Source organism: Eublepharis macularius, chromosome 7, assembly GCF_028583425.1.
Source record: "Eublepharis macularius isolate TG4126 chromosome 7, MPM_Emac_v1.0, whole genome shotgun sequence".
Classification (NCBI taxonomy): Eukaryota; Metazoa; Chordata; class Lepidosauria; order Squamata; family Eublepharidae; genus Eublepharis; species Eublepharis macularius.
In genome coordinates this window covers 92,362,665-92,384,021 of record NC_072796.1, presented here as the reverse complement: position 1 = coordinate 92,384,021, position 21,357 = coordinate 92,362,665, and the positions used below count along the sequence as shown (strand labels likewise).

Genomic DNA, 21,357 nt, shown 5'->3' with positions numbered 1-21,357 from the left:
ATGTAATATATGATTGATAAATAATTGTTTTTCCGTTGGTCTTAGGACCTATATTTCTGGAAGTGTTACATCGGGAAAAGCCAGTTTTTTTCACGAAGGTAGCATGATGGCAGCCACTCCAAAAGTCTGCCATAAAGTGTGTCTCGCACAGACTGGTAGAGGGCAGGCAGGACTCAACAGCCAATAGTGCGCCATGATGGTATGGAGAACTATGGGGCAAAATGCTAAAGCAGCCTGTGGAAGCCCACGCCCTCCACATCAGATAGGGAGAATCCTTGTAGGGCAATTGTCTCTGCCATGATGCGAATGCCCACCTCTTGAGCCCTTGACTTCACCCTTTTCAGCGGCACTATCCCCGACCCCAAGGGAACAAACTATGCAAAGGTGGCCTGCCTGACCATTCCATTGCCACCAGCAGCACCCTTGTGGCAAGGCTTCTTGCTTGGGGTTGATTCCGGTGACCCTCCCACTGATACCTGGTAGCCCTCTTTCCCTCTTTCCCCCCTGCCGGATGTTTTGTTGGGCGAGGACGGAGACCACAGGCTCAGGTGGTGCGTCTTCAGGTGCCTACACAGGACCGTTGATGACAGGTGCTTTGGGTCATTACTCCTGCGCACCAGGCCATCGCAGACATGGCACCGCATCACATAAAGGTCATTTGGAAGGGCCCGAAAGTGTCTCCAAATGGAGAGGTTGAAATGTGGTCCACTAACTTTCCAGGGGAAGGAGGACAAAGGGTTACAGGCCACGCTGCAGAGCTGGCACCAGAAGATGGAGTGAGGGGTGGACTGCAGGTAGGACAGCACCGAGAGTTTGGGATGGAGATGGGATGGATGTTTCATCGAACCCCAACCATTCATGGATCCCACCCCCCTCCTCCTCCTCCTCAAGTTTAAAGAGATCTGCTTTGCCTGGTGGCAAGACCTCTTTGGCCTCCTTCACAGCCCCCACAGCTGAATCTTGGGGAGCAGGAGTTTCTGCTGCCCCCGAGCCCCACCCAGTACTGCTTCCCACGTGGCAACTGGGACAATCTTTGTACTTCCCCCTACGACCACCCTTGGCACCTGTTCTAAGCCTCATTGTACCAGCAAACAAGAATTAAGGAGGAATTAGAAGGAGAGAACACTGTGAGCCCTCAGCAGAAGTGCCCACTGAGCTTGGCCCCAGGACCTGGAAGCAGCCCTGGAACCAGAGGGAGGGGGTAGAGCCCTAGCCCAGCACTCTCAGATACTTGACCAGATCAGGCACTGATAATAATCAGTCTGAACCCTCAGCCGAGGTGCCCACTGAGCTTGGCCCCAGGGCCTGGCAGCAGCCCTGGAACCAGAGGGAGGGGGTAGAGCCCTAGCCCAGCACTCCCAGAAACCTGACCAGATCAGGCACTGATAATAATCAGTGTGAGCCCTCAGCCAAGGTGCACACTGAGCTTCACCCCAGATCCTGGCAGCAGCCCTGGAACCAGTGAAGTTAGATCCCTATCCCACCACACACACAAAAAATTCAAGCTCCAATGTACTCTCCCTGTCTCTCTCCCAAAATGCTAACAACAGCTCTCTCCCACTCCACTGCCTGCTGAAACAGAAAGCTAGAGCTTGGAGCACGCTTCCTTTTATAACCAGAGGTCCCATAGAGCAAAGCAGGAGGTCTGTGGTTGGCAGCAGAACTGCCTAACAGGGTTTACAGGGATGAGATTGGAGTTCCCATGGCTACAGAACACCCCCTCCCACCTCCCCCCATCTCTGCTCCCATGTAACCAATTTGAGCTCCACACTTGGAAGGAAGACCTGCCTATCAAGCTAAGTTGGGCTTTGATTGGGGTTTCCAGGGCAACAGAAGGAGTGCAGACAGAGTTCATGCAGTCCCTGCCTCCATTGCCAGGGGAATTGATTGAAGGCACCTGACTTCTGGCTTCACGAACAGGGGACAAATGCAACGAACGAGGCTTGCGATGACCACTTTTCATTTACAATGGTGCCTCTCGAACGGCTTGCTCACGAACAGCCGATCAGGCTGTTTGTGGGTTTTTTTCATTCGTATTGCTGTTCATGTCCACCTCTAGTCTTAAGTAGTCCTGTTTGAGATTGCACTATAAATAAAAAGTGGACAGTGTTAGCCTTTTATACAATGATCTCTGGAAATTGATGTATTGTCGAAGGCTTTCACGGCCGGAGAACGATGGTTGTTGGGGGTTTTCCGGGCTGTATTGCCGTGGTCTTGGCATTGTAGTTCCTGACGTTTCGCCAGCAGCTGTGGCTGGCATCTTCAGAGGTGTAGCACCAAAAGACAGAGATCTCTCAGTGTCACAGTGTGGAAAAGATGTAGGTCATTTGTATCTACTCAGGAGGGGTGGGGTTGAGCTGAGTCATCCTGTAAGAGTTTCCCAGGGTGTGGAATGCTAATGGCGGGAGGCTTCACTGAATCCTGAGGAGGTTCTTTTGCATATGGATTGGTGCTTGATGTGCTAATCTTCTCTGCAGGGCTATTGTCGGGTGTGGAGTGTTTTGTTGGCCTGGTGTTTTTCAGAACTGGAGCCCATGCTCTGTTCATTCTTAAGGTTTCTTCTTTCCTGTTGAAGTTTTGCTTATGCTTGTGAATTTCAATGGCTTCCCTGTGCAGTCTGACAAAGTAGTTGGAAGTGTTGTCCAGTATTTTGGTGTCCTGGAATAAGATACTGTGCCCTGTTTGAGTTAGGCTATGTTCAGCCACTGCTGATTTTTCAGGCTGTCCAAGTCTGCAGTGTCTTTCATGTTCTTTTATTCTTGTCTGGATGCTACGCTTTGTGGTCCCGATGTAAACTTGTCCACAGCTGCAGGGTATACGGTATACTCCTGCAGAGGTGAGGGGGTCTCTGCTGTCTTTTGCTGATCGTAGCATCTGTTGTATTTTTCGGGTGGGTCTGAATACTGCTTGAAGGTTATGCTTTTCCATAAGCTTTCCCATCTGATCAGTAATTCCTTTGATATATGGCAAAAACACTTTTCCTGTAGGTGACTGTTTTTCCTTGGTTGTTTGATTCATCCTGGGTTTGATTGCTCTTCGGATTTCATTTCATTTCTGGAGTAGCCATTTGGCTACTCCAGAAATGAAATCCGAAGAGCAATCAAACCCAGGATGAATCAAACAACCAAGGAAAAACAGTCACCTACAGGAAAAGTGTTTTTGCCATATATCAAAGGAATTACTGATCAGATGGGAAAGCTTATGGAAAAGCATAACCTTCAAGCAGTATTCAGACCCACCCGAAAAATACAACAGATGCTACGATCAGCAAAAGACAGCAGAGACCCCCTCACCTCTGCAGGAGTATACCGTATACCCTGCAGCTGTGGACAAGTTTACATCGGGACCACAAAGCGTAGCATCCAGACAAGAATAAAAGAACATGAAAGACACTGCAGACTTGGACAGCCTGAAAAATCAGCAGTGGCTGAACATAGCCTAACTCAAACAGGGCACAGTATCTTATTCCAGGACACCAAAATACTGGACAACACTTCCAACTACTTTGTCAGACTGCACAGGGAAGCCATTGAAATTCACAAGCATAAGCAAAACTTCAACAGGAAAGAAGAAACCTTAAGAATGAACAGAGCATGGGCTCCAGTTCTGAAAAACACCAGGCCAACAAAACACTCCACACCCGACAATAGCCCTGCAGAGAAGATTAGCACATCAAGCACCAATCCATATGCAAAAGAACCTCCTCAGGATTCAGTGAAGCCTCCCGCCATTAGCATTCCACACCCTGGGAAACTCTTACAGGATGACTCAGCTCAACCCCACCCCTCCTGAGTAGATACAAATGACCTACATCTTTTCCACACTGTGACACTGAGAGATCTCTGTCTTTTGGTGCTACACCTCTGAAGATGCCAGCCACAGCTGCTGGCGAAACGTCAGGAACTACAATGCCAAGACCACGGCAATACAGCCCGGAAAACCCCCAACAACCATCTCTGGAAATTGTTCAGAATTTTTCAGAAACCTTTTTAGTAACAATAAATATGAGATATATGCTAAACTTGTATATTCAAAGCAATCCCTATTTCTTTCAGTGAGATTTACGTGGAAGCAAAATCTTCTGAAATTCCTAGACTTAGTGCTACTTGACCCTGTGGAACATTTCAGATTCTTAGTATTAGCTCAGTTTTTATGTGGAGTCTCTCTTGTTTGAAAGCTCTCCCTTGCATATTAAATGTATTTCATCTCATTACTTCAGAGAGAAAGTTTAGAAAGCAACTTTGGAGTTTTGGGTGGGTGGGTGTTGGTATTTGTGTGTACGCTTTAGATTTTTGAAAACTTGCCTTATTCGTAAAACTCAGTGAACCTTAAGGAGAAGTCAATAAAAAACACAAAACATTAAAAGTAGTGAATAGGTTTGATCTCAAATATCAACAAAAGCCAAATAAAATGTAAAAAGTTAGCTACAGAAACTGCAAAAATTCAGAACTAAGATCCCTAAGCTATTAACCTATTTTCAGCTAACAAACAAAAAATTGAATATATGAAACTTTTGGTCAATTTAACTCAGCATTGTCTACTCTGATTGGCAGTGAGTGCTTCTCCAGGGTCATCCTCAACACTTGCTACAGGATTTCATTTAACCGGGAATCGTATCAGGGAACATACCTTCTGCATACAACAAGCATGTGCTCTGTCTTAATGTCACAGCCCATGCCCAAGGCAATTATGCAAATACACACACACATAAATGCCATTTAAGAAACTAAACATTCTTTGCTTTTTCTTCTGGAACCACATCAACAGTTCAAACCATTACAAATTTTAAAATGAAACCAACCGACTCAAAAGCAAAACACAGATAGCATAGATTTAAAATGTGGCTGTAATTATAGCAGACTGCTTGTTTCTAAATGTAGTTATTTTGAGGCATTCCCCTCCTTTTTATTCTTTGGATCTGAACTCAAGCTCAGGTTTAAGATGTGAGAAATGTCAGGTTCATATTCAATTTGGGTCAACTGAAAAAGCTTCTCTAGATCACTGTTCAGGTTCAACTCAACTCACTGTCTGGATGAACAGTAATGTCTACTAATGTCCACATCCAAACATTTCAAAGTTAATTGCTCATGCAGCATGTCAGAAGCAAAGAACAAAGGGAGCAACACATGCCATAATAGTGATATGGTACTAAGATATTTATAAAACAAATGCAGTATGTACCACTGTAGTCATCTTTGATAACCAACTGGATGTGCATAAGGGATGTACGGTTTTCTTTTGCAGTGGTTAATAACAGAATTTTTGTTGAATTTTACCTTCAGACATCTTTTAAACTATAATTTTTGCAAGATAAATTTCTTAGTACATCAAGCACCAATCCATATGCAAAAGAACCTCCTCAGGATACAGTGAAGCCTCCCGCCATTAGCATTCCACACCCTGGGAAACTCTTACAGGATGACTCAGCTCAACCCCACCCCTCCTGAGTAGATACAAATGACCTGCCAACATCTTTTCCACACTGTGACACTGAGAGATCTCTGTCTTTTGGTGCTACACCTCTGAAGATGCCAGCCACAGCTGCTGGCGAAACGTCAGGAGCTACAATGCCAAGACCACGGCAATACAGCCCGGAAAACCCACAACAACCATAAATTTCTTAGTTTGCTTATGGGAGAAAGTTAGTAGGGACCCAGCTATACTGAATGCAAATTTCATTTTTATTTATTTGTATACTTAGCATGCAGCTACTAATGAAGGAATGAAAAAGAAAGGAAGTGGTTAACTGAAATAGACTTGGCCACGAGAATTAAAGGTGACGTGTATTATTAAGCTGTTCTTTAAACATTTCTTTAATATGTCTTCTTTTATAGTCTGGGTCTCTGGCAGACAGACCCAGAAGGTCTATAGCTATGATCTCTCAGGATTGGACAACCTAGTGGCAACAACTATCCTAGGTGCCTGTGCTCATCCAAACAAAGGCAATTTCCTCTCAGCAATTGTTGTGATGATAGCAAATATCAGTGCTTGGTGAGCCTTATTTGTTTAATGGAAAGGACTGGCCACATAGGGAGGAACAGGCATTCCTTGGGCTAGGTACAATTTAAATAGGATATAACTAAGAAACTACTTTCTTATAAGGAACTCTCATTAATTATCCAGGATTTGAAGCAAAGGTCTTTCAGAATCTTGAAACCTGAGATTCATTAATGACAAATGATGAACAATAAATTCTGGATAACATAAGTAGTGACTATATGCTCTGACCAGGGAACAATGGTCTTTTTAATAGGAGTAATTCTTAGGTGTGTAAACTTTAAAATTAATAAAGAAATGTGTCAGCAAGTAAATTACAGTGTGATATGAAAGTGAGAATTACAATGGATGTAAAGAACGTTCCTTCTTATATTTATTGCCTCTTGAATATACTCCTCAGTTGATCCTTGACAGTATCCACTTAAGCTTTGCCAAGCAAAGAAAGTGGTGGCTGTTATTAATTTTAAAGCTTCTCAGGCAAATTTCAATCCAAGAACTTTTGTGAGCTGAACAATACAGGGATATTTCATTAAGGAGAGTCTTAAAGGCCAATATGTCTAAGTATAACCACACTGAATTAACCATGTGTCGTTTGACGGTTTTCAAAGCAGATCGTACTGTGAATACTTCAGGGAAAAAAAGGAAGTTAGAAATATCGATGTTGTTTAGAGGCAAAATAAGGACAATGAATAAAAATTATCTTTCCCAAGGACTGGGCTGTAATTTAAATAATAATGCACTCCTAAACAGCGTTACACCCGTCTAAGTCCATTGAAGTCAATGGGTTTAGAAGGATGTAACTTGCTTAGGGCTGCACTGAATATACAGTAAGAATATCAGAACATCTTTGCAAAAAGAATTGATCAGTGATTCAATCACAGAATCATAGAATCATAGAATCGTAGAATTGGAAGGGGCCATACAGACCATCTAGTCCAATCCCCTGCCCAGTGCAAGATCAGCCTAAAGCATCTCTGACAAGTATTCATCCAGCCTCTTCTTGAAAACTGTCAGTGAAGGGGAGCTCACCACCTCCCTAGGCAGCTGATTCCACTTTTGAACTACTCTGACCGTGAAAAAGTTTTTCCTAATATCCAGCTGGTACCTTTGTGCATGTAATTTAAGCCCATTGCTTCACGTCCTACCCGCTGCTGCCAACTGGAACAGCTCCTTGCCCTCCTCCAAATGACAGCCTTTCAAATATTTAAAGAGAGCAATCAAGTCCTCCCTCAACCTCCTCTTCTCCAAACTAAACATTCCCAAGGCCTTTAGCCTTTCATCGTAGGGCTTAGTCTCCAGACCCCTGATCATCCTCGTTGCTCTCCTCTGCACCCTCTCGATTTTGGCCACATCCTTTCTGAAGTGAGGCCTCCAGAACTGCACACAATACTCCAGGTGTGGCCTGACCAAGGCAGTATAGAGAGGGGCTATGACCTCCTGCGATTTCGACGCTATGGCCCCTTTGATACAACCCAAGATTGTATTAGCCTTTTTTGCCACCGCATCACACTGACTGCTCATATTTAGTTTACAGTCCACTCTTACCCCAAGATCCCTTTCGCATATACTACTGCCCAGAAGTGCATCCCCATCCAGTATTTGTGCTTCCCATTTTTGTGGCCCAGATGTAATACTGTGCACTTGTCTATGCTGAATTGCATCCTATTCACAGCTGCCCACTTCTCCAGAGTATTCAGGTCTCGTTGAATTTTAATTCTATCTTCTTGGGTGTTTGCTACTCCTCCCAATTTGGTATCATCAGCAAATTTAATGAGCAGCCCTTCTACTCCTTCATCCAGGTCATTGATAAAAATATTGAAAAGTACCGGGCCCAAAACCGAGCCCTGCGGCACCCCACTGGACACCTCCCTCCAATCTGATGAAATGCCGTTGACCACCACTCTTTGAGTGTGGTCCTCTAACCAGTTCCCTATCCACTGAACTGTCCTATAGTCCACTCCACAGTCTTCCAGTTTGCCCATCAGAATGTCATGGGGGACCTTATCAAAAGCTTTACTGAAATCCAGATAAATCACGTCAACAGAGTTCCCCCAATCCAGTAAGCTGGTCACTCGATCAAAGAAGGAAACCAGGTTGGTCTGGCAAGATCTGTTGGTTACAAAACCATGCTGACTTCCCCGGATCACTGAATGGTCCTTCAGATGCTTACAGATTGATCCCTTTAAAATCTGTTCTAATATTTTCCCAGCAACAGAAGTCAGACTGACCGGCCTGTAGTTTCCCGGGTCATCCTTCTTCCCTTTCTTAAAGATTGGGATAACATTTGCTCTTCTCCAATCTTGTGGCACATCCCCAGTCCTCCAGGAGGCCTTGAAAATGATGGACAGGGGTTCTGCAAGTTCTCTAGAAAGTTCTTTCAGCATTCTTGGGTGCACCCCATCCGGCCCAGGGCATTTGTATCCATCCAATGCAGCCAGATGCCTCTCCACAACTTCTCTGTCAATGTCAATTAGCCACTCAGGTGTCCTGCCACATTTTCTACTATCTCTAGATGTGCCTGAGTTCTTCAGGGAGAAAACAGAGGCAAAAAGGTCATTAAGCCTGTCTGCTTTTTCTCTGTCCTGCATCAGAGTTTCTCCATCTACTCCCAACAACGGTCCAATTGCCTCTTTTACCTTGCGTTTGCTTCTCACATATCTGTAGAAGTTTTTCTTATTGTAGCGAGCCCTCCTGGCCAGACCCAGCTCGTACTGAGCTTTGGCCTCTCTGATGGCTGATCTGCAGTGCCTAGTAACCCTCATGAGGAATACTGGATAATAGAATAGATTTAGCTCCTTAATTTTATACTAATTTGGGATTATGTTTCCTATCGTTCACTGTCTGGAGGTGAAGGGTCCTCATCCACCGATTTACTGCTGCTGCAGAGTAGCCGATGCTGAGCCAGCCAGCAAAGCCAGACAACGAGCAGCGCTCTCAAGGCTGGAGCAGCACCGCCACTGTACTGGGGCCACATCTGAGGCCAATGGCAGAGGAGCCGCCTGACAAGTGGAGTTCCAAGCCCTGCAGCCAGGCTGGGGCCAGGCAAAATGCTCTGCTGCCAAATGGGGCAGCCTCCTCTGGCAGTGGGCACAGCAACAAGGCACTCCTGGGGATGGGGCCCCATGACCTGGCCTATGAGCCACTCCCAGGAATGCAGCTGGCTGAGGGAGGGCCTGCTGATGCAGTGGCCTGATCACACTGCCTAGAAGAGACCAGCCAGCCCTGCCCTGCAAGAAAACCCTAAAGGGCCCAGAAAGGGGTGGGGTGAGCTCCCTAGAAGTCCCTGAATGGGCCTTTGGTCCTGCCTGTCAACCGGGAGAAGGGTGGACTGACACCTGGGTAGGATGGAGCCTGGGGGAGGAGACCTTATAAAAGGCAAACTCCTCCGGGATACTGGGGATAAAGAGCCAAGTAGCTGTAGACAGCCAGAGAGAGGAATGGCAGGCTACTCAGAGGGGAGAGAGTGAGCTAGGGTGTTGTGAATCCTCCTCCTCTCTACTTCTGAAGCATGCCTAACGGCCAACTGACACGAGCAGGCCATCCTGGAGGGTGAGACCCCCTCAGGCTCCAATGCCCCCTTGGTGGAGCATGACATTCACCTTAAGAAATAGTATGGTCAACAGTGGGTTGGATCCTACTAGCTTTTCCACTGTCAAAAATAGTGAGAAAGGGCCTCTGGACTATTGAAAAGGCTACTGTCAGGGATGGAACCCACATGGACAAAAGTCATGCAGGAAGGAAACAGTGGCAAGGAGGGTAATTGGGCAAGATATGAGTCAAAAAGCCGGTAGGATCCTAATTAATGCTTTAAAAGTGCAGACCAAAAACAGAAAGTAGGCTGGGCAGCATCTAAGATATGTCATAATTACATTGTAATGCAGGAAAACACTTTCATGTTGAAAGATGTGGGGGTTCCAACATCACTGTCATTCAAGCTTGGATGCTTAGTATCAAAAGCAATGTAAAGATAATGTTGATAATATAGGTAATTGTAATATGCATTTATACGTATTATATGTATATGTATGTATTTATGTATATATTTATACATATTGTTCACAGAGACTGATTTTAACATTTGAAAATCTGACCCTCCAGTTTCATATTTGGAGTGTAATACTAAATCTCACCCTAGGATTGTGGCTCCAGAGATGGGTAGGTGTGTATCAGTACTTACAGCTGTCCTCTTCCTCCATGAAGACACTGATCACATAACAGGCATAGACAAAACCAATCAACTGTGGGAAAACAAGAAAGGAAAAAATAAACTATTTGTTCCCAAACTTGGGAAATATCAAACATACAGACCAAGTGTGCTGTTCAAAACAATTCGTTTTCATTCTCTTAAATAAAGTCAAATTAATTCACACAGTAGGAATGACAGTAATGGCACTTTCAAGAATTGTATCACTTCACACAATTCAGTATTTTGGTGCACTCTAGAGAAAACCGTACACACTATAATCCCACTGTAATTAATGGATTTTTAAAGTATTTAAGCATTGTTGAAACAGAACCCTGAATTGTCTCTGGTTAGGGGAAAAACTTGACTGTTTTGACTATAATTTTTGAATTAGTCCTGATGAACATGCCTTCCCTCCAAGCAGATTAAAAATAATTAGAGTGGGGGGAGAGATGGGGAGTGATTTCCCAGGTTTGCAGAATTCTGTAAAGGAAAAATGCTCAGGCTTAAAAAAAAACAACATATTGTTGAAGTGATGTTGGTATAGACATTGCTTTAATGGGGTTGGGTATTTTTTAAAAAAACACTTTCCCCCTCCTTATAGATACTTGCACCAATGTTGTATTTAAATTGGAAAGAGGAGCTTTCATGATGCCACAACACAATTTTGGCCACCATTTTGGCTAGCAGCCCCAATAAATGGTGGCACCATCCTGAACATCAGCCTCTGCAGATGAGGCTCACCGGTAAGGGGGGGGGCTGCCCCCACTGGTCATGAAGGCAGTTGCTCAGGGAACCACCCTTGACACAGCCATTCAGGTGGGCTCCAGCTTCCCATTTGGGGGCTCTGTTCAGACCCCTTCAGCTGGGCACCCCCTCCCCAGCAGAGGAGGAAGTGCAGCTGCAGGTTGGGGTGACTGGATTTTCGTAACTCCATGTTGGTGGTGGTGCTCAGCCTCTTGACTGTCTCCCTCACAGGATCAGACTATCCTGAGGCAGGAATGATTTCTCGGTGGAGGGGCATGCATGATGTGCCTGCAGGCTGCACCTGTCCCAATGGAGCTGCCACCGCTGCTCCCACCCTTGGATGCCCTCCCAGAAAGTGGCAGACTGGGCTGGAGCTTGCAAAGGTCCGGGTCCCTTGCCACACATCTGTCTGTTTTCTTTCAGGCAGGTCTCTGCCCATCAGGGAGGCCAAGGAGCGTGGCTGTTTCAGACCCGCCCCCCCCCCCCTGAACCTGTTCAACTGCCATTCAAGTCCAGCCCAGGAAGTAGATCTCCAGGTAGTCTGCATCTCAACCTTGCTCCTGTGAGGGCAGAATGAGGAATGGATCCCACAGCTCTGATAGTTGCACAAGTTGGCTTCGCTCCTGGCCTGGCCAGTCAACATTGGGAAGATAAGTGTCTAGACACCCTTTTCTCCCTTTGCAGTTCAATAAAATTTGTTTTGAACACCAACCACCCTCCAGTCTGTTTGCTTGCCTTTGGAAGACAGTAGGCCCAAAGGGCTGCGATTCCACACTGAAGCGAATGATCTCTGATTCTGGGCTGGGGCAGGTGGGGTTGCTCCTATGAGGCTCTAGGTGGTTCTGTCCCTTTGCATGGCTCTGCAGGCCAAAAGAGCAGGTTCTAGTTGCACCCTGGAGACTCTGGCCCTAGCCAGCTTCCCTCCCCCCTTCTCCCCTTAAATTCACGGTGTGCAGCAGGGTGGGACTTGGGGTGCAGCCTGGATGTGTCTTGCAGGGGTGGTAGTGGTGCAACAGAGGACTCTCATTCTCCAACAGCTCTCCTGGCATCTAATAAGCTAGGCAGAAGACTTCTGTATTGTGGGGAGTTAGGATTTTTTGGTGGGGGGAGATGGAGCGATGTCCTGGGATCTCAAAGGCTCTTCCCTTGTGAGGTCATACACCTCTTCTGATTGCCCTTTGTGGAGCCAGGGATGGATCTTGTGCTGGGGAGTGGGATTACGGTCCCCAGAACAAGTTGTCTAGTCCTGTGGGCCATCATTCCATTCTGGGGGGTGTCATCCCGGGACTGGAGCATAGCTTGCAAGATACACCCCGCATTCTTCTTACACCTTTTCGGTGTGGTGATGTGTAATGGAGCCGCTGCAAGTTGAGGGGCATTGGTTGCTCTAATCCCATTGAATGGTCCTTCCTGTCTCCCCAATGGTCTCCAATGGACAGCAGCATCAGGTGCTGTGGCACCCATCCCCGCTCGCCTCTACATAGCTGCCTCTCCTGGACCTTGGGGGGCTGATCCTGGGTGCTGGGTCCCTCTTCATTCTTTTCAGCCTTTCTGGTCCCACTTTTCAGGAAGGGGAAACCTGTTTCTTGCGAGGGGGATTTGCAGGACTGTGGAGCTGCAGTCACTGGCCTGACCCTCATTGGAAATGGGGGTTGGATGGGCGAGAGGCTGGGTGCCCTGTCCACATCTTCAGTGTTACCGGGTAGGGATGCCTGCTCCCTAATGTGGGGGTGGGTGTTGGTGGGCAGTGGGGATCATGGCCTCCGCATTGGCTGGTGAGGGTGGGGTTGTCAGGGGAACTGCAGGCAAGTGCTCTTGGCGGTGGCTGTGCCTCACTTTGCTGAGCTCGGGTGCTGGCATGGCTCTCCCGCAAAAGTCCATAGGGAGTGGTGGATCAGCACTGTTTTTACGTTGATGTGCAGACGCTGGCGCTGGGCTAGTCTTAGGATTGGGCTGCCCCTTAGCTACACAGGCAATATAATGTGATAAATGAACTTTAGAATATGCTTGAAGGTTTTTCAATCAGACATTATAAAAATAAAAACAGAATCACTGTGAAAAAATTGTTACATGATGACAATTTTTTAGAACAGTGATATTTTTAAACTCTCTCTTCCTTAACCTTATTCTAATATTATAAATAGTACAGAGATGACGGAAGGGAGCTTAGGGAATCTAGCCACTTGTCTTTTCATAGTGACAAAGTGTTTTCTTAGCAGCAGTCAAGGAAAGAAACCATCCCTCTGAGCAACCCAAGCCTACTTGAGTGCATGTCCTAGAAATGTGCCTTATAGGGAGCCAATTCTGTTAAAGATCAAAGCATCTTCAGCTTGTGCTGTGGGGAATTCTCATAAGTATGCTGGGATTTGTCCAGGTAGGGCAGGGGCTTTCTCAACAGATTCACACAATCCTTAATGTGTGTTAATTCTGAGGATAAGCCGTTTCAGGAAAGATAATAACGCAGCACCTGTCTTCTCCCAATCTGACATGTGAACTAAAAATATTTCAATTATCACTAGAAAAAACTATTACTTGTTTATAATTCATTCCTGTTTATAATTAATTAATCTAAACATAGAAGGTTCTGAAAACTGAATTCAAAGAGATATTATTTTGTATATGAAGAACAGTGAGGTGTTCCAGAACATATCACGATTCACATTGTTCCAGAATCTGTTAACTGTCCAACGCACATCCAAACAGAATTATATTAATATGGAGACAGTTGTCCCTCTACCTGGATTCAAAGTACCTTGTACCTTTCCTCCTCATCCTTCAGAAATTAGAGCTGGATCAGATGTGTGCATCATCTGTTGCCTCTAGCATTCAGTAGTGATGCATCAGATTAATTCATCTGATGAAGAGAGCTGTGGTTCTCGAAAGCTTATGCTACAATAAAGTTGGTTAGTCTTAAAGGTGCTACTGGACTCTTTACTATTTTGATTAATATGAAACACTATTCTTCCTCCTACTGCTTCAAGCACAATGCACTGCAGAGGAGTCAAATCACACGTTCAATTTGGAGTAATATAGATCTGAGTAATTAAAGGATATGCACATAAGTGTGAATCACCTTATGTTTTCAAAGTCTACACAAATGTTCTCTCTCAACCAGTTTCGACTTTGGTATATTTTGATAGCCTTGTGATGTGATAAATATGAAGTTCTCAAAGTCGTTTCTCTTGTTTTTACTAGAGTGACATGGGAATCAGAACCATAGCCAGAAATATAGTGACGGACGAACACTGAAGGGTGATAAGGTTTCCATCATCCAACACCCTGAGATACATTGGGTGGGGCCTGATGCAATGGGTGGTTTAAGTGATGTCATGAGGTGGGACCTAGTGATATTACACTGAATAGTAGTATTAATAGTAGTACTTCCACACTCCAGTGTGTATAGTACAAAATGGCATCTATGAATGTGCGTAAATCAAATTATGTGGTTTTGAAGGGATATAGGAATCTTATAAGATTAAAAAACAAAACATAGCAGAGAGATTAACTATATGATAAATATAAAATGCAGCTGAGTTGGCAGTGTCAGATTATTGCCTCCCATCTCCAGTTCACATGCACAGTAGTGAACACAGGCAGGCAGGCAGGCACAGGCAAAAGTAATGTGCTTATACTATGAGTTACAATCAGACAAAATCATTTCAGTAAAGATATGTACAAAAGGTTGTTACATATCCTCTTGCTATCAATATTACCTTTAATACTCTGGACCAGCTGAAACATGGATTGTTGTACAAAAAGCTCTTGTACAAAATTTAGGAAGAGATTATTTATGGGATTGACTTTGAGGCTAATATAGAACTCTGAAACTGTTATCCTAATCCAGTATCAGTTTTAAGTATAATGTATTCCTAATTAATAATCATTTTAAAGTATAATGCATTCCTTTTATAGCTGTCAAATTTGAAAAGGTAAACAGTAATTTCAGATTCTCTGACCTAAAAGTCCATATTTCTTGTCAAGTTCTCCATTTCCCTAAGTTGTGAATGTGATGCCTTAGCATCTGTTGAGAACTACAGCGAAATTAAATCCATAATTCTAACAACCAATTCACATAATTTATTTTTCAGGCTGAAGTCCACATAAGTGGACAGTTTCAGAAGTTTTGCAGTTTGAGATATGACTCAATGTGTTTTGTGATCATAGGACATCATTACCTTTGCAAAGTGTGCTGAACTAAATGTGTTGTATTAGTTATACCAGTAGACATTTCAACTGTCACCTACTTTTTCAAACCTCTTATATTATTAGCTATGTATGGTAAACAAAATGGCTGCTTCATGTTTCTCCTTCCTGGAAAGTATCTCCAACTACAAAACTATGTATAACCCACACGCAGATGATCACATGATGACCCATGTACATATATTTGATAGCATATATGCCCATCGGAAAAGCATAAAAATCCATGGCTTCTTAGCTTTCTTCACTTTGGACACATTTCACAAAATACTTGCATATGAATCATCAAATGAGATGATCTTTGTATTCTGAACTTGCCCTTAGATATTCACAGTAGATGGCACACTGTATTGTCAAAATATGAAACAGCCTTCAATCACCCTCAAGTTACAACACTGGCAAAGTTTCTAAATAACTGGTTAAATTTTTCACTTTCTGAATTACAGGGAAGAAATGAAATTATATTAGTCTGAATATTCCTCCTCCCTAAAAGGCAAGTGAAAGAAAAAATCTGACTATTTCAGTGATAAATGCAAGAAATGACAAGGCTACAAATGTTTAGTGGAGGAATGACATACTAGTAATTAAACTTGGGTGACTGAAATCTGATTAAATTTTGTGTATGAAATGAATTCCATACACACTTGCAAATATTAAACTTTTCTGTATATCTATATTTGTATCTATATATTCACATACTAGTAGATATGCTCTGAACATTATTATAAAGCCTTCTTGGTTTATTAATGTCCATGGTAATAAAATATTTATTCCAACAAATTACTTTTGGTATCTTGATTAACACAACTGCTACTTAATTAATACTGCTGCACTCATGAAAGTCCATTTAACTGTTAGGTTAATCACCAATTTGTAGTAGGGTGATTGGTCTGCACTGCCTGGTTTTTCAACATCTTAATGAAAACAGACTTTGTTGGCAATTTGCCTGGCCTCAGCTAGTAGGATCTAACCAGTATTCACTGATAACAAAACACCTGGTGCAGCTGATATCCTTGGATATTTTCTGGATAATTTTCAGATCATTCAATAAAGTTTAACTATTATTGATTACATTGGAAGATCTCAGTGGTGAATTTTTAAAGTTAGAAGGTAAGCCCCCAATCCTCCCTGAAATGAATCTTCCTCCCACTCCAAAACATCTAAATATATTTCTGCCTTTGATTAGACTCATAAATGCAGGCTACATTCAGACATCTCACAATTTGCTATATTAAGGATGAAATTGAATCCCCACAGTCCTTCACCCTCCTTTGCCAAATAGTGCTCCACTAAAGTTTCTTGGCTTGAAATGAGCTCTGATTCCTCATGCGATATACATGTAGGCATCCAGATGTGCTGAAGTGTCTTTACTATCTAAAAACGGAGATCCTATTTGAAATGTTTATTCTCTGTATGATTAACCACTCCATCATTATCCTATGGAGCTATTTTTGTATTATGACAGTATGAAGGGAAACATTGAAGTGTAGTGTTTAGTGTTTGTAGTTCATTCCCCCCCCTTTTCTTTTTCCACCCCCCTTTGTCCCTTCCCTCTCCCCTTTCCTTGTGATAGTCTTGTGTAGTGTTTTGTAGTTATGAAAAATAAAAAAAATTATAAAAAAAAAGATAAAAAAAAATAAAAACGGAGATCCTAAACTAGAATTAAACTATGGTTTAGAATCGTGGTTTATGAGAGAAAAGAAACCTGGCTTCATCCACACACCTGCTTTCATACACTACAAGGAATTGATGCTAGCGTCAAACTAGGAATTAAAGCCTTTCATGGCTTGGGATCATTATATTTAACAGAGCACATTCCCTGTTATATTCCTTTGCATCAGTCAGTTCCTTATATGTTCTCCCCTTTGCTGTATGCTTCTGCAGATCATCCTGTTCTGCTTTGCCTCACACTGAGCAGTGCATTCTTGCTCATACGACTCATAGTATGAAACGGTCTACCAAAGAAGCTGCAGAAGACAATTTTTTTGAAAGGGACATAAAGGTGCCATGTTCCAGACAGCTACTTTCAAAGACTGACAGAGCTGGCATAATCTGACTGATAGTTACAGGAGAGGGTATTTTATCATCTTAGGAAGCCTGTGCCTCTTTGTATGTTTGTTGGAATTATTAGTATTGATTATGATTCTATAGCTGCTTGTTATTGCATTTATGAGCCATCTGCTGCCTTCAGAGAAAATGTATACCTATTTAAATAAATAAATAGTTCCTGTGAGATAAGGGCAGAGTAGGAACATAAAACATACGCTAATCATGACAGTGGTCACAAATTGTGGCTTAGTGCGATGTCTGAATGTCACCACAATTTTTCCTTCCTGAATTTTTTTCAGAGACTTTGTACCCACCACAAAATTTCCAGTTGCAGCAGAGATGTTGTGCCAGTGGGAAAACAGACAAAGACCATTTCTGCTTGCACGATATCTTGTGCAACTCAAGCAGGCATTCCTCCAGGTGAGAGCACACCAGGGAATGCTCAGGTAAGGACTACTCTTGACCATACCCACTTTCAGGGTGGCACCTGAGGCAACAGCATTATTTTTTTTAAAAAAATACAGGGCACATGCATTTAATGTTTCACCATCAAACTTGACCTTCCTTTGACTTTGAATACAAATGGGAAGAATGGAGAGGCTTGATGTCTTTACATTTAGCAGTTTTTTCTGCACCACTGCAAGTGGGATCCACTTTCCAATCTGAAATGTTCACTGTTTGCCATTTAGTGCCACATGCTTACACTTTAAGCATCTGATACAATAGTGGCCAGATACTGATGCTCTTCTTTCACCAGAGCATTTCTTGGAGCTGATACTTTTTTAATCTAGTTGAACAACTCCTAATTCATTTGCCTCTCAGACTAAGTTTATAGGGCAAAGCTCAATCCTCTTGAGAAAACCACTCTCTCTAAAAATACCCGTATTAATGTGTTCATTAGTGTTGCTTAAATGCTGTAACAGAGAGTGAACCTAGCTCGTGTAAAAGCAAAGTTTGTACCTACCAACCACTGAAAATAATTTGACAGAAAATGTGCTGCAGTCAGGAGCTGCTTTGCATGTTATTTTTCTAAAGAAAGATAGGCAGAAACAGGTTTCAAGATGGATATAAAAATGGGAACAGATAAGACCTTCTGCTAATGAAGGTCTTCTCTGGAAAACGTGTGTACTGCCCTTTCCTGCATTAATTTATTTAGATCATTCTTATCCCACCTTTCCACCAAGCAGGTCAGTGTGGAACACTCTCACCCTACATTTTATCCTCACAACAAACCTGTGAGGCAGGTTACACTGAGAATTCGGCCACTCCCGGCAGCCACAAGTGGCTATAGCCGGGGGGCTGGGTTTGCAGCCTCGGATGGAGGATGGGACTTTCCCGCCCATCCGGGGCTTTCAGGGGGCGGGCAGAGATAGAGCCGTTGCTATCTCCGCCCTCCCTAGCACGCAGTTGCTCCAAGCGATCGGTTGGAGCAGGACGCGTTTGTTCCCGCTCTGCCGACGCTTGGAGGAACACAGCTGTGGGGAGGCGAGCTGACGCTGCAGCTACTGCTCTCCCTCTGCAGCGGGTCGGCGCAACGGAGCTTGCCTTTTGGCTGCTCCGGCAGAACCGCGAGTCGGCTGAGCTGTAGCGCAGAGGCTGTGCAGGGCTTCGGAGCGCTTTCTCCCGCCGCTTGTGCCGGTCCGACGGGCCCTGAGCCTAGAGGCCCGGCTGCGCAGCACGGCACGGCCTTTCTGGCCCCCTACTCCAGCCGACCAGGGAAACCGCGGGTGCAGGAGGCACCGGGCAACGCCGTTTATTCGCGCGGCAAAGCAGGAGCGCCGGAACGGTTTGGGCGTTTATCGCCATTTCGTTGCTCTGCACGGCGGGTCGGGCTGTTTCCCGGCCACGTTCTCTCTCCGCCGCGTCGCTTTCCCGGCGCGGCGGGCTTCGGGGGCGGTTTGGGCGCTTCGCGCCATTAGTCTTCGCCCCCCTTTTTCTTTTGTTTTACTGCGAGGACGGGGGGTTTGGCTTTACCCTGCCCGGGCCCGCCAGTTTGGGCCGACGTTAGGGGCCTGTTCCGTGGGTTGCCAGCCTCCTGGCTTACCCAGTCTGCCCTTGGGCTTGTCTGCTGCCGCCATTTTGTGCTCCCTCGAGGTTGCAGGGAGCACATAGTTTTAGTGTTAAGGGCGCGGTCCCCTGCTTGTTTAGGAGGGCCCGGTTCTTCTTCTTTGCTGGGCCCCTTGGTATCTTGGTGGCGGCTGCGTGCCTGTGGTGTGCTTAGCTATCAATTTACAGGGTAGGTCAGCATGGCTTCCAGGAAAGGAAAGGGAACAACCAAGGGCAAGCAGCCTGCTAAGAAACAGCCTGCAAAGAGGCCTCCCCCAGTAGTGTCATCATCCGATGATGATGATGATGATGGCTTTAACGCTGCCATCTTGAAGCGCCTTGAGGCCTTGGAAAGGGGTAAGGGGGCGCCTATCCCGGCGGGTGCCTCCTCTGAGCGGAGCAGGCCTGTTAGGGTTGCTTCGAGGGCTGCATTTAGGAAGGAGATTTTAACTCGTCTGTCTGCACTTGAGTCCACTACAGGTTCGAAGGAAGCTGGACCAGCGGCTGTAGGTGAACTCCTGGTGGCTGAGGAGGTCGTGTCTGGGGATGCTGAACCTGAAGAGCATGCAGAAGGTGTTCCGGTGGCGGTGGCTGTGGAGACTAGTGGCCATGATGGTAAGCCTCCTCTGCCACAACAGGCGTACACTTGGCCATGGGGACCCTGGGGTCAGGCCGCTGCCTCCGGGTCCTCTGGTGCCACCACTCCATCCACTTCACTTAGCTCAGCCTGGCATTTTCCAGGGCACATGGGCTTAGCCAGCATGCTCCCTAGTGGGTCCAATGCCATGTCTGCAGTAGGGTCTACTTCGGGTCAGTTGCCTGCTTCTGATAATTTGGCCTCGGGTGTTCAGCCCTTTGGATGGCAGTTTGGTGGCTTCCCCTCATGGGGTTTCCCACCTTATGGTATGTATGGTCAGGTCCCTTATAGAGCACTTCCGTTCGGGGATACAGCTCTCCCCCTTGGTGATCACCTCACCCAAGCCACGAGGGACAAGATAGTTAAGGGGGAGTATGTTGATGTGTTTACCCTTCTTTTCCGTGATTTGGAGAAGAAGGACAAGGAGGACTTGGAGGAACGTGACAAAGAGAAAATTAAGCGTCGTAAGGTGGATCGTTCGTGGCATAATTGGCTCCCGGGGTTTTTAATTTACGCTGGCGTACTGGGGAGGGCGCAACCTTTACGGGCTGTGTCCCTCTTTCAGTACCTCAACATAATCTATCGGGGTTATACTGACTTCGTTGGCACTGCTTGGTTGCAGTACGACGAAGAGTTCAGGATGAGGGCGGCACTGAACCCGCAGATACCCTGGGACCAAATTCACCAGCAGCTGTGGCTACAGGTGATGTCCCCCTCCAAACCTAACTCAGGTGATAGGGCAGATAGTGGTCACTTGATCCACCGTCCACAGTCAGCTATTTCTACCCGCTCCCAGGCGGGGCAGAAGGTTCAACCCCGGCTGCTCTGTTGGGACTTCACCTCTAAAGGTAGCTGCAACAGGAGGGCTTGTAAGTATAGGCACGAATGTCCGGCATGTTCCGGTCAGCATGCCTATTCCTCCTGCCCCAGAGCCAAGCCTGGAGGTGGGGGTAGGCGTTCGGGTGGCGGCGGGGGCCAACATTCGACTGGAAAAGGGCCCCAGCCCAGTAAATCTGAAAGCGCTTGAGCGCTTGTTGTCTCGTTATCCTAAGAGGGGTGATGCTGAGTTCCTGTTGAGCGGTTTTAAATATGGTTTTAGGATACCGTTTCGGGGTCCGCGGGTTTCTTTCATGTCAAGCAATTTACATTCGGTTACTGGCATGGAAGCTGTTGTGCGGTCCAAGGTTGCGAAGGAATGTGTTGAGGGCAGGGTGTTAGGCCCCTTTTCGGCGCCTCCGGTGCCACATCTCCGTGTTTCTCCCTTAGGGGTGGTCCCTAAGAAGGCCCCGGGTGAATATAGGTTGATTCACCACCTTTCTTTCCCGAAGGGGGCGTCTGTTAACGACGCTATTCCAGATGAACTCTGTTCGGTGCGTTATACTTCCTTTGACCAGGCGGTTGAAGTGGTGCGCAGATGTGGTATTGGGGCTTGGATGGCTAAGTGCGACATTAAGTCAGCCTTTCGCCTGCTCCCAGTACATCCGGACGACATAGATCT

General features: G+C 45.4%; 1 protein-coding gene across 3 annotated transcripts in view; it reads right to left on the bottom strand.

The window, feature by feature from the left end:
* Positions 1–8,439: 8,439 nt before the first annotated feature.
* The window catches only part of NKAIN3 (sodium/potassium transporting ATPase interacting 3), a 380,362-nt gene continuing 367,444 nt past the window's right edge, over positions 8,440–21,357 (bottom strand). For 2 of the 3 annotated variants that reach the window (XM_054985181.1, XM_054985179.1), the window contains exon 5: positions 10,152–10,235. In XM_054985181.1, coding sequence (XP_054841156.1) covers positions 10,164–10,235 — 72 coding nt within the window. In that variant the 3' untranslated portion in view covers positions 10,152–10,163. Of the gene's footprint in view, positions 8,523–10,151; positions 10,236–21,357 lie in introns of those variants that run through there. The other variant, XM_054985180.1, reaches the window with a different exon arrangement.